This window comes from Callospermophilus lateralis, chromosome X (assembly GCF_048772815.1).
Source record: "Callospermophilus lateralis isolate mCalLat2 chromosome X, mCalLat2.hap1, whole genome shotgun sequence".
In the NCBI taxonomy this organism is placed as follows: domain Eukaryota; kingdom Metazoa; phylum Chordata; class Mammalia; order Rodentia; family Sciuridae; genus Callospermophilus; species Callospermophilus lateralis.
In genome coordinates, this window is record NC_135325.1 from 54,148,390 (window position 1) to 54,161,243 (window position 12,854).

General features: G+C 36.2%; 1 protein-coding gene across 3 annotated transcripts in view; it reads left to right on the forward strand.

Annotated features, from left to right (window-relative positions):
• The window catches only part of Ophn1 (oligophrenin 1), a 370,997-nt gene that overhangs the window by 298,413 nt on the left and 59,730 nt on the right, over window positions 1-12,854 (forward strand). For all 3 annotated transcript variants that reach the window (XM_077106704.1, XM_077106703.1, XM_077106705.1), the window contains one exon: window positions 5,277-5,436. In XM_077106704.1, the coding sequence (XP_076962819.1) occupies window positions 5,277-5,436 (160 nt within the window). The remainder of the gene's footprint in view (window positions 1-5,276; window positions 5,437-12,854) is intronic.

A 12,854-nucleotide genomic window follows, 5' to 3' on the forward strand; every position in this document is an offset into this window, starting at 1 on the left:
ACTAGTGGTCAATTTTCATGACTTTAATCAAGTACAGTCCACCATATCACCTGTTCATGACATTGAGTTGTTGACAAGACCTGTTTTCCTGCAAACTGTTACTACTTTTGCCTAATTTCTTCATTGTCTTATTTTTTATCTTGTTCCTCTATTGCCTGGATATCTTGTAAAGTACAGGTTTTATCTAAAGGCAAGATGGATTCAAGCTAACCATCTTTTTGTTGGAATCAATCCTAGGTGACAATGTCTACCTTATGTTCCATCACATCTGAAGTACATTATATTGTTTAATCTACCTTACTAATTAATGTAAGATCAGTTAAGGTTATATTTTACTACACTGTTCATGCAAGCCTGGGAGATTTTATACAATAGTCCCACGCAATCCATATATCTTGAATACATCTTGGCACTGAGAAATCATTTTTACCATCTATCATGATATTTAAAGTTATAGTGGGTATGGGGATTTGAATTTGACTGGAGATGAAGTTAGCTAAAGCTTATAGTAGTTGCTCTGGCTTATAATTACTCTTTAGGTACTGAATAGTTACCCTTAGAATATGTAAGTATGTATTCATAATTAGAATACTATACTTATATCTAAACAGTTCTAGAGTACACATAAGACTAAGAACCTATACCAAATTTCATCAGTTCTAGGGATATTTTTCTTTTTCAAATTCAGAATTCTGGATGCATCTTAGAATCAATGGTTTCTTAAAATCACTGTCAGGTAGCTGTTTTGTTGTAATTATCATAGTCTCTGCATGCATGAATTTGATAATAGCTGCTCACATTGTAGTCATTTCAGTTATATTAGTTCATTGTTTAGTTTATTTTCTACTTAAAATGTCTTCAAAAATATTATATGATGATTTCTCAATGAAATTATTTTTCTTTCTTAGTGGTACCTAAGTTAATGCTGTGGTTACCATTGATGGCATTGATGAGGTTCAGGACATTGCACAGACTATGTTTAAGTATTAAACTAAATTATAGATAATATAACACCAAGAGAGAAAGCCAAAACTGTCTACCCTGAACAAAGGGCACCATCCTTAGGTGGGGAGGGGACTGCTCATTTGTGACATTGACTCACTCTCCCAACCATAGTTATTTTCCTTTTGAAGTACATTTTATTATGTCAGATTTCAAATATGTCTGTAGAAAAATAGAGGAAACTTACAAAGAACTGCCGTGTGCCTATCACCCGGTTTGAACTATTGTTTACACAGTGCCAGTATTGTTTTATCCATATCCCCATTCATTTCTCCTCCTCCCATACTATTTTGAAAAAAATATCCAAAACATCAGAATTATTTCATAATCTATAAATGTATCACTTTGTGTCTTAAAAAGAAAACTATGAACATAGCTATAATAAAATTATTTGGAAATGAATAAAAATTCTAAAATATCATCAAATATTCTCTGTTCAATTTTCCAATGGTCTCAAATATATTATTTTTTTCCTTTGAATCAGGATCCAAATTGCATATCTACATAACAATCTGATGCAATGATTTTTTTGTGTGTGTGTGTTACTGGGGATTGAATCCAGGGGCTCTGTGCCACTTAGCTACATCCCCAGTCCTTTTTAATTTTTTTCATTTTGACACAGAGTCTTGCCAAGTTGCTGAGACTGACCTCGAACTTATGATTCTCCTGCCTCAGACTTTTGAGTATATGGGATTACAGGTGCATAACACTGTGCCTAGCTTGATGAAATGTTTTTGACTCCTTTAATCTCTAACAGAGGTTGACAAATATTTCTGTAAAGGATCATAAAATGCATATTTTAGGCCTTGTGAATGATATGGCCTCTGTCACAAGTACTCAATTTCATCATTATAGCATGAAAGCAGCCATTTAAGTCACTATGAAAGCTGTGTTCCAATGAAACAAGTATGACAAAATAGATGGTGGGCTGGATTTAATGAGTTCTTTAGTTTGGTGATACTTGATCTACAGCAGTGGTTCTGAAACGTTGGTGTGTACCAGAATCACTACAGAGCCTGGGTGTCATGATGCATGCCTGTAATCCCAGTGCCTTGGCAGGCTGAGGCAGGAGGATCATAAGTTGAAAGCCAGCCTCAACAACTTATTAAGGTGCTAAGCAATTTAGTGAGAACCTATCTATAAATAATTTTTTTTAAAAAAGACTGGGGATAAGGCTTAGTGGCTAAGTACACCTGGGTTCAGTCCCTGGTACTGGGAAAAAAAAACAGAGGCACAGACTTGATGTACTATATAATTAGGGTCTATATTTTTACTGTATTACCAATGTTTTCTCTTCACCCTTCTTTTTTTCTTGTAACTTATTTTTTAAAGTAAACAAATCATTTGTCCTTTAAAGTTTCCCACATTTGGGTTGAAAGTCTTGCTCTAGTTGTAGTTATTTTATTTTGGTGTGTGTGTGTGTGTGTGTGTGTGTGTGTGTGTGTGTGTGTGTGTTCATGTAGAGTGGAGAGAACAAGAATACTTAATAGATGACTCAGTAGACACATAATTTGTGACACCCCCTCCCATTCACTTCAAGAACAAAACTCAGTTGGAACTCCTCTCTCTCTGCTCCTGTGTTAGTAAGCTTTTCATCCATGTGATAAATACTTGATACAAACAACTTGGAGGAGGCAAGATTTATTTTGGCTCAAAGTTTCTAAGGTTTGAGTCCATGATCAGCTGGCTCCATTGCTCTGGGCTTGAGGTAAGGCAGAACGTCATGGCAGAAGCATGTGGTGGAGGACAGGTACTAGCTCATGGCAGCTAAGGAGAAGTAGGGAAGAGAGGATGGGAAGGGACAAGGCTAGAGACAAGATATAGTCCTCAAGGGCATACCCCCAGTGACCTCAGATATCCATTCATTTGTTTAAAATATCAGTGTTGAAGTTGTATGCCTTTTCTCTAATCCATGTTGAATAAAGGACTGACAATTCTTTTCCCTAATTTACTGTTCACTATACCCTTGTTTTGGGGTTTCATTTGTTTTGTTCCCCTACAATATGAGGTATGACATACTACTGAATGGTATTCAAGATCTACAGGACAGTGGATGTAACTCAGTGATGGAGCAATGGCCTAGCATGCATAATTTCCTGAGTTTAACCCCCCATCCAAAGCACTGCAAGAAAAATAAAAAATAAGAGAAATGACACATGCAAAGAACAGCTTGTCTTCCAAGTCTCATTAGAATGCAAAGAAGGAAGAGTATCCTAAATGGGACACTAGGAGCCTCCTTCAGAGAAATAGTAGGTGGCTTTGGCTTTAAAAAGCTTCCCACAGAAACTTTGGTTTTTCTAACTTTGAAACTAGAGAAGCAGGCAGCAGGAGGCCATGGGACTACCTTAAGGTTTGGAGACCAACAAATGTGGGTGTGAACTCCTGCCTTGCCCTGTATTCACAAACTGTGATCTTACTAAATAATTTGCCCCTAGTGAACATGGCCTTCAAAGCTAAAATACTCTGCTGTTTTGCAGTTCTGATGATTCAGAGAACTGCTGAACAATGAACAAACATCAGTGCCCTTCTGAGCTCTCAAAAGGAGATAAACCAGTGTTCTTGCTTTGTCACTAGTGGTTTAGCCATTCCAGATCACTTGGTGGCAGCATGGAGATACTTTTCCATTTTAATATCTGAAAAAAAAAATCTGTCACTAAAGAATAAAGGTTAATTGCAGAAGTATTTAAGCTGTTGAAAGGGACCCATCAGCTGCCCTGCAATATCAAAGTCCCTGAGTGGTTACTGCTTATTACCATCTGAATGGTAACCAGCCTTTGTCAGGGGCTTAACAGACTTCATTAAGATTTGTCTAAGGATTCTGTCCCCCTCAACTACCACTTAGTGTCAAGAACTTGCTGGTTGATGAGTCAGTCTTTTAGAATTCTTAGCTTGGGTGGGTTTGGAAAATTAGTGTTTTGAGTGGGCAGCTGGCCTGTCCCTTATTTTAATCTCCCCACCCCCATAGCCAAACTGACCGAAGGGCTGCATACCTTTTATTTGGCTGCTTCCAGGACTATTTAGAACAGCATTAGAGGAACTGAGTTCCTTCAAAAATATTTTATTATTTGTACCAGGAACACATTTGGAAGTTATTTATAACCGAATAGGAGAGTGAGATAAGTAAACAAACAAACAAACAAACAACAACAACAACAAAAAAACTCAGCTTGTCCATGGTATCAATTAAGTTGAGGACAGTGCTCTATGTTTCCCTTGAATGTGAATCTGGAAGGATAAATCGACATTCTTCAGATATGGGGAAGATGGACTTTATAAGCAGAGGGACTGGCATCAGCAAAGATATTGAGGTCTGTCTGAAACAACCTGAGGTAACCAGAAAATCGTAATCTAAGCAATTTAATGAGAGTGTCAATGGTCAGCATTGCCTAGAATGGAGAGGTAATAACAGATATTTCTAGGGTGTGTGGTACCATGCTGAAACAATTTAGCTCTATGTCAAAACTCTCGGAAATAGGTAGCATTTAAACAAGTGGGAAACCTAAAGCTCAGAGAAGTTACAGTGAGTTAACATTTCCTGGTGTAGAGCTGGTGAGTGTCCACCCATGTTGGGATTTGAACCCAGGGCAACATCATTGTCTAGGCTGTGCATATGGGTTATAAATAGGGAAAAAGTTACAGAAAGCCTAAACTGCCACAGTGAACACAGCTGGCCCTCTCCTTTAAGTGATAGGCAACCATTAAAGGAAATTTAAGCAAGAGTGACTAGGGCCTGAAATTCTGAGATTACAGGATCTACTCCATAGCTAACTGAATGACTTCAGGCAGATCCCTTTCCTTCTCTGGGCATTTTTTTCATCTGTGAAGAGAAAGATGATGAAAGGATGATCTTGAGGATCCTTTTCAACTTTTTCAGATTTTTACTTTTCTATGGATGAGAAAGGGCCAGATTACTAACTACAAAAAATGGAAGATGCTCTTTCCATGTACTTTGTTGTTCCTCTTGTCTTGAATGCCCTCTTGCTTCTCTCTTACCTCTCCAAATCTTTTAAGTTAGTCTTAAATTCTCCTGACTCTTAACTCCTTTAGCACTGCTTACTAAATTCAATATGTCTCACTTTGGCTCCTAATTCTATGCCATCTTATGTTTTTGGTGAGTTATTTCCATTGGAATCCTTTATTTCCATCTATACTTTGGACTGTCATTTCCTTCCACTTTTTAGCTTCTCTTTCCCTCTATATCAATTAAAACAGGCTTGGTTATAAGGGGGGTATTGGAGGAGATCTTGTTCAACATTTTCTTTTACTTCCGGCAGTGTGTGTGAGCACAGCAAAGAGAATCTCATGACCCCTTCCAACATGGGGGTGATCTTTGGGCCCACCCTGATGAGAGCTCAAGAGGACACTGTGGCTGCCATGATGAACATCAAATTTCAGAATATCGTGGTTGAAATCCTAATTGAGCACTTTGGCAAGGTATGTGTTTCCTATCCTTACTATCATTTCTCTAAACACTTGACATTTCCCCAGCTGTATATAGGCTGGGTCTTCCTTCTTGGCTTGAGTTGACAATGAAAGGAAATCCTATTGTGACAAAATGACATTTAATAGTATTTTGACCCTGGGAATTTCAGGAACTATTGCTTGAGCATGTCACTATTTTATTATCAGGCACTATGCTAAATGCTAAGGTTACTGAAGAAGAAAAAGTCACTGCCTTGAAGGCGTTCACAGTGTAATATGGAGATGGACATGCAAACAGAGGAGATGCTAAGCATGAAAGTGGTATGACCCATGACAGTGTATGGGAGAATAGTTATAGTTTCTCACCTATCACTACGTTCATGACTGAGAAACCCTACAACAAAAGACAGATCAATAAGAGAAAAGCTCATTTTCTGTAATTTATGTAATAAGTTTTATGTGACTTGGGAGCCTTCCAAAGTGGAGACCTAAAGAAACAGGTAAACTTATGCATTTTTATAATAAGTCTGATGAAGAAGTGGATGGTTTTGAAGAAATGTGATTAAGGATTTATGGGTATAATCTAATGGTAATAGAAGGGGGGAACTTGGCAAGGACTTTGTTCAGGTTCTTCTTGGTGTTTTTGGTCTTCAAGAATAAGGATGTTCATTTCTTCAAGGTATATGGAGAGTACCTATGGAATAAAATTATCATGACCTGCTTTAAAGGAATGTTAAGGATTCACTTGTGGCCTACTTTGGAGAAGAAGTATAGGAAACGATCTCAGAGTCCTTCTTATTTCTGTTATTTCCTCAAATGCCAAGGTGACATATTTCATGGTAGCAGATCCTGAATCCTGTGAAAACCCTACATAAATTAATATATATGCTTATTTAAACCACATCTCATTCCAAAAGAACTTAAGGTAGTAATATTGATATAGTATTTAACATACAAGGTAGCATTTATTATAATCGGATCAAATGAAAAAGGTAAAATAAAGTGAGAGACAGAAAATGAGCTCAGGAATCAGGTTAGGACAAGTCATATTTATTGACATGTCTTGTATACTTGACTACATTTGGCTTTAAGCTTTTTAGCAGCCAGTGCCATCGTTGGGAATCCTAATTCAGTAAGAAACTTTTCTACATGCTGAGGATGTTGATGAAGTCTATCTATAGTTCAAATCTAAGCATTGCCATTTGCTAGCTGCATTAGGTAGGACACATATATCTAAGGCTGGGCTGCTAAGATTCCACACACACACATATATACAGTGTTTTAACCTGAGAGTTGTTTATTTCATGGTTGTAGAATAGTTCAGGGAGATGGCACAGAGCTTGTAAGGTGATTTCACAGGTTCAAGATCCCAGGTTCATTCTTTCTTGGTGCTCTGGAATTCCTGAGGTGATGAAGAAGGAAAGAAAGGAAATAGAAGTTATAACCCTTTCCTTTAAGGCCATGACCTGGAAGTCACACATATCACTTTCATTTATATACCATTTTTTTCAGAATTGAATCTCATGGTCACACTTAGTGATGAGAGGCAGAGAGGTATAGTCTTTATGGTGTAGGTTACCCAGCCACAACTTAAAGAAGGAGAGAATGGATATTTAGTAGCAACTGGCATTCTTTTTTAAAAAATATTTTAAACAGATAACAACACTTTTTTATACCTTTATTTTATTTATACACTTTTATGTGGTGCTGAGGATCAAACCCAGTGCTTTTTTGCTATATTATCTGTGTCAATTTCAAACAACTTATTTGACTTCTTTGATAGTAATTTTTTTTCAGCTAAAATGAGTAGATGATAATAAATACTGCCTATGTGATGGTCACATGCACAATTTTATTTAGTTAATAAGTGGAAGAGCTGAATAACTTGTACCAGAATACAGTTAGATACCACAAATAAGATCTGTTGTTCTACAGCACAATAGAGTAGTTATAGTTTACAAAATATTATATATTTTATGTTATTATCATTGTGTTATATTATACATAATGATAGGGTTCATTCTGACATAATTATACATGAATGAAATATAATTTGTTCCATTTCAGTCCCAATTGCTTCTTCTTTACTTCCCCTTTTTCTTGCTATTCCCCTTCCTCTATTTTAGTGGTTTTCTATTCATTCATTTTAATTGGTTGTTTATAGATGTATGTAAAGTTGCAGTTCACTGCGCTATGTTCCTACATGTATGTTTCATAATTTGGACAGTTTCAAAGAAGTAAAAGAGAAGAATTTTTTGGCTCCCAATGATAAGAAATGATAAATGCTTAAAGAGATGAAAATGCTAATTACCTTGATTGGATCATTACATATTGTATACATGTATCAAATTATTGCCTTCTACCCCAATAATATGTACAATTATTATGCATCAATTTAAATATTTTAATAAGAAGTGACATTTAAATCCAATTATATTTGTTAAGAGTTAAGGCACTTAGTCATTAGCTTCTGCTTTATCACCAGTCATTTTGGTTCAGTAGTATTATTGGGAATATACAGAAGAGGTGCTTGAAGAGAAGCATGACCTATATTAGATAGCGTTTTAGTCAGGATTATTCAGAGAGAACTAATAGAATATGTATATAGATATATGACAGGGAATTTTAGGGGGATTGGCTCATGTAATCATTGTATCTCAGAAGTCCAAGGACAGGTCCACTTTATGCTGAAGGCCCTGAGATAGCATGGCTCAGTCCAAATTCCAAGGCCTCAGAACTAGGAAAGCTGATAGTATGACTCATCTGAAGCAGAAAGTCTGACTGTGGAGGAGAGTTGGATGCCCTGGAGTAAATCCTAAAGTTCAAAGGCCAGTGAATGTAGAAACCACATGTCTAAGGCAGCAGAAGAAAATGGTGGCCCAGCTTTCAGAAAAAGACCAATTGACCTTTTATATTTCTCTGATTTCAGCCAACTGGATAATGCTTGCCTGCACTAAGGCCAGATCTTCCTCACCTAGTCCACTCAGACTCACAAGCCAATCTCCTCTGGAAACACCCTTACAGACACACCCAAATTAATGATTTTTTAGGCTTCTAGCTACTCCTTAATCCATTCAAGTTGACACCTAAAATTAAACATCACCTATACTTAAAGTATAAAGAAAGAGACTTAGGGAAAGGAAATTTCAAGATGATGCAATGTGAACAAAGCCCCAGAACCTAAAAACATCATAGTGGAATATAAAGTGGAACTAGGAGCAAATAGCAGGACATGAGGAAAACAGGGACAGGGTTCTAAAAGCATTTAACTGCTTGGTTGAGGAATTTGAAATATTTAGAATTTTCTTGACAGTGATGCTATATTATGAGGAAGAAATAGTAGTCTGAATCAGGGTCAGTTGAGAGAGGGACAGGGAGGCAAAAACCATAGGACTTAATAATTGGAAACAGAAGATGTTGGAGAGGGAGATTTCTGAATCCTGAAATTCTGACATGGTAGGCTGAGTGAACAGGGCTTTTACATGTAAAAATTTCAGAATGAGGTACTGGGCATAATGGTGCATGCCTGTAATCTAAGCAGTTTAGGAGGCTGAGGCAAGAGGATCAGAAGTTCACAGTTCAGCCTCAGCAACTCAGCTAGGCCCCAAGCAACATGGTCAGACTCTGTCTCTAAATAACATATAAAAAGGGGCTGGGGATTTGTCTCAATGGTTAAGCACCCCTGGGTTCAATCCCTGGTATCTCCCTGAAAAAAAACTACAGAATGAGAAAGTTCTGGGGAGATAGAGAACTGCTCAGATTGGGGCAGTTTGAATTTGAGATTTGTGAAAGCTATCCAGAGAACAATATCTAGCAAGTAGTTGTATGAATTGAGAGCAAGGGTCAATGAAAATTTTCTTAAAGGACCATATAGTAAATATGTAGGCTATGTAGGCTGCAGATTTCTGTCACAACTAGTTGACTCTGTAGTTGAAAAGAAGCTACAAGACTGTATGTAGACAAATCATAATGGCCATTTTCTAATAAAACTGTTTATAAAACAGGCAATAGGCCTATAGGCTATAATTGAACCATTGTCTAAAGCCGAGATGTTATGTATTGATGAATTAATTCATTAAACAAATAAATGTTAAGTGCTCACTATGTGGTAGGTACTGCTTTATACACTGAGGTCACAATTTGCATGAAGATTATATTCTACAGCAAGTACAAAAATAGTACTCAAACAAAGTAAAATGTATGTTAGAAGGTAATGAGCATTAAAAAGATAAAGCAGTGCAGGGGAATAGGAAGGATTGGACAGTGATTTTTGTCATTGTAGTGCACTAATGAAATGAGGAAAGAAGAACCTGAAGTGAACCTCAGGACATGATGACCCTTGAACAGAGACCCATAGGAAGTAGAGGACAGATTCATTCAGCTATCTAGGGGGCAAGCATTCTAGGCTGAGGAAATGTTAAGTAGAAATTTCCTGAGGCAGAAACTTGCCTATCATGTTCAGGGGACAACAAGGGGGTTAAATTTCCTAGAGTGAGTTAAGGAAAAGACTAAATAGAAGATGACAAGCTCAAAGAGGTAATGGAGAAGAAAAGCTGTGTAGATTTATAGGAGAGTCTTAGAGTCCACTGTAAGGGTTTAGACTTTATTCTAAGATAGAAGTAGGGTTGTCAGCAGGGGTGTGACATGATTTGTCTTATTTTTTATACGACTACTCTGGATGCCATGTGAAAAGATAGCTGTAGGGGACAAGATAGAAACAGGGAGACTAATTAGGAGAGAAATAGTGGATCTTAGATGACGGTGTTAACAGTGAAGATGGTGAGAAGTAGTCAGATTCTACATATACTTTGAAGGCAAAGCCAATAGGATTGCTGATAAATCATATGTAAAGTGTGGAAGAAAAAGAGAATCCGGGAATAACTCTAAAGGTTTTTTTAAATCTGAGCAATTGCAAGAATTAAATTGCCATTTACTGAGGTAGATTGGACTGGAGGAGGAGTAGATTTGAAAGAGAAGAGCAATATTCAGTTTGGGAACATGTTAAGTTAGCCATTCCTATGGCACATCCAGGAGTAGTGAAGGAGGGTTGAACTTCATGGTCGCAAGTGGTAATTAAAATCATGTGATTGAATACTCTTGCCTAGGGAATAATTTTAAGAAAATAATGAATGTTATTCCCACTCTTGATCTAGGGCATGTCAATATTTTATTTTTACTTTATGTATTCAATTTTTGGTTCTGATTGAACCCAGGGTGCTCTATTACTGATGTACAGTCCCAGTCCTTTTTTTATTTGTTCCTTTTAGATATACATGACAGTAAAGTATATTTTAACATACATACTTGGAGTATAACTTCCCATTCTTTTTGTTGTATATGATGTGAACTGGTCATATATTCCTATATGAACATGGGAAAGTTATGTCTGATTAATTCTACTGTCTTTCTTATTCCCATCCCCCCTCCCTTATACTGCACTCTATGGAATGTCAATGTTTGAAGAACCGTCAAAATATATATAGAAAGACACGTCAAAATATATATAGAAAGAATTGTCATGGACCTCATGGATTTCCTGGGAAAGAGTTCTCAGAAGGAAGGGGTGGATAGTAGGATAAGCACTAAAAAATATCTACTGTTTTAAATATTTGTAACTTTTAAAAATAAAATAATACATGCACATAGTAAACACTTCAAACCATGCAATGAAAAAAAGGTCTTCTCTTTTACCTATAGCCAATCTTTAGTTCTAATCCAAACTTCAGTAGTTTCTTGTCTATCATCCAAGAAAAAAGGTACTTACATCCAAATATACATACATTATTAAATTTAAGAGATTTTAATTTTAGTGTATATGTATATATGTGTGTGTATATATATATATTATATTTTATATGCAAAAAATTTAAAAATCAATCTTTGTTATTTAGTAATGTGGCATTTCAGATTACAAGGTGGGGAACAAAAATGAACTTTTAATTAAAGGGTTCTGGGACAACTGGTTAGCCCTTTGGACAAAGATAAATTAAATTCATAGCACACTCCATCCATTTACCTGCAAATGTCATGATTTTATTCTCTTTTAATGGAATAATATTTCACTTGTGTATATACCACATTTTCTTTATTCATTCATCTATTGAAGAGCATCTAGTTTACTTCCACAGTTTGGCTATTGTGAATTGTGCTGCTATAAACATTGATGTGGCTATGTCCCTGTAGGATGCTGTTTTTAAGTTTGGGTATAGACCAAGGAGTGGGATAGCTGGGTCAAATGGTGGTTCCATTCCCAGTTTTCAAAGGAATCTCAATACTGCTTTCCATATTGGCTGCATCAATTTGCAGTCCCATCAGCAATGTTTGAGTGTGCCTTTCCCCCACATCCTCGCCAACACTCATTGTTGTTTGTATTGTTGATAGCTGCCATTCTGACTGGAGTGAGGTGAAATCTTAGAGTAGTTTTGATTTGCATTTCTCTAATTGCTAGAGATTTGAATATTTTTTTCATATTTTTGTTTATTGATTGTATATCATCTTCCAAGAAGTGTTTGTTCAGATCCTTGGCCCATTTGCAGGTAAATGGATGGAGTTGGAGAATATAATGCTAAGTGAAGTTAGCCAATCCCCAAAAAAAAAACAAATGCTGAATGTTTTCTTTGATATAAGGAGGCTGATTCATAATGGGGTTGGGGGTGGGGACATGGGAGGATTAGACAAACACTAGATAGGGCAAAGGAGTGAGAGAGGAAGGAAGTAGGCATGGGGGTAGAAAAGATGGTAGAATGAGATGGACATCATTATCCTAAGTACATGTATGAAGACAAGAATGGTGTGACTCTACTTTGAGTACAACCAGAGATGTGAAAAATTGTCCTCTATATGTGTAATGTGAATTGTAATGCATTCTGCTGTCATATATAACAAATATTTATAAATTTAAAAATGTTTTAAAAAGCCATACCACATACTATACATAGATAACAACAAACTCCAAATATAACAGAGATCTAAATGTAAAACTTGAAACTATACAATTACTAGAAGAAAATGTAGATCAATTCTTCTTTAACCTTACTATAAGAAAAGACTTTCTAAGTATGACTCAATATCCAGACATAAGAGAATAAATGAAAATTGATGAATTACATTATATAAATATAAAAATATTAACATGGCAAAAACACCATTAAAATATCAGAAGACAGGGGCAGGGGTTGTGGCTCAACGGTAGAGCTCTCGCCTCTCACTTGTGAGGCTTTGGATTTGATCCTCAGCACCACATATAAATAAATAAATAAAGTTTTAAAAAAAGTTTTTAAAAATACCAGAAAACAATCCTCAAACTGGAAGAAAATATTTACAATACATATCAAAGGCTTATATCCCTAAGTCTCTTAAAAATGGAAAAATAATTGACAAAAAGCAGGAAAATACATGAACAAACAGTGGAAAAAAGAGATAAAATAGCT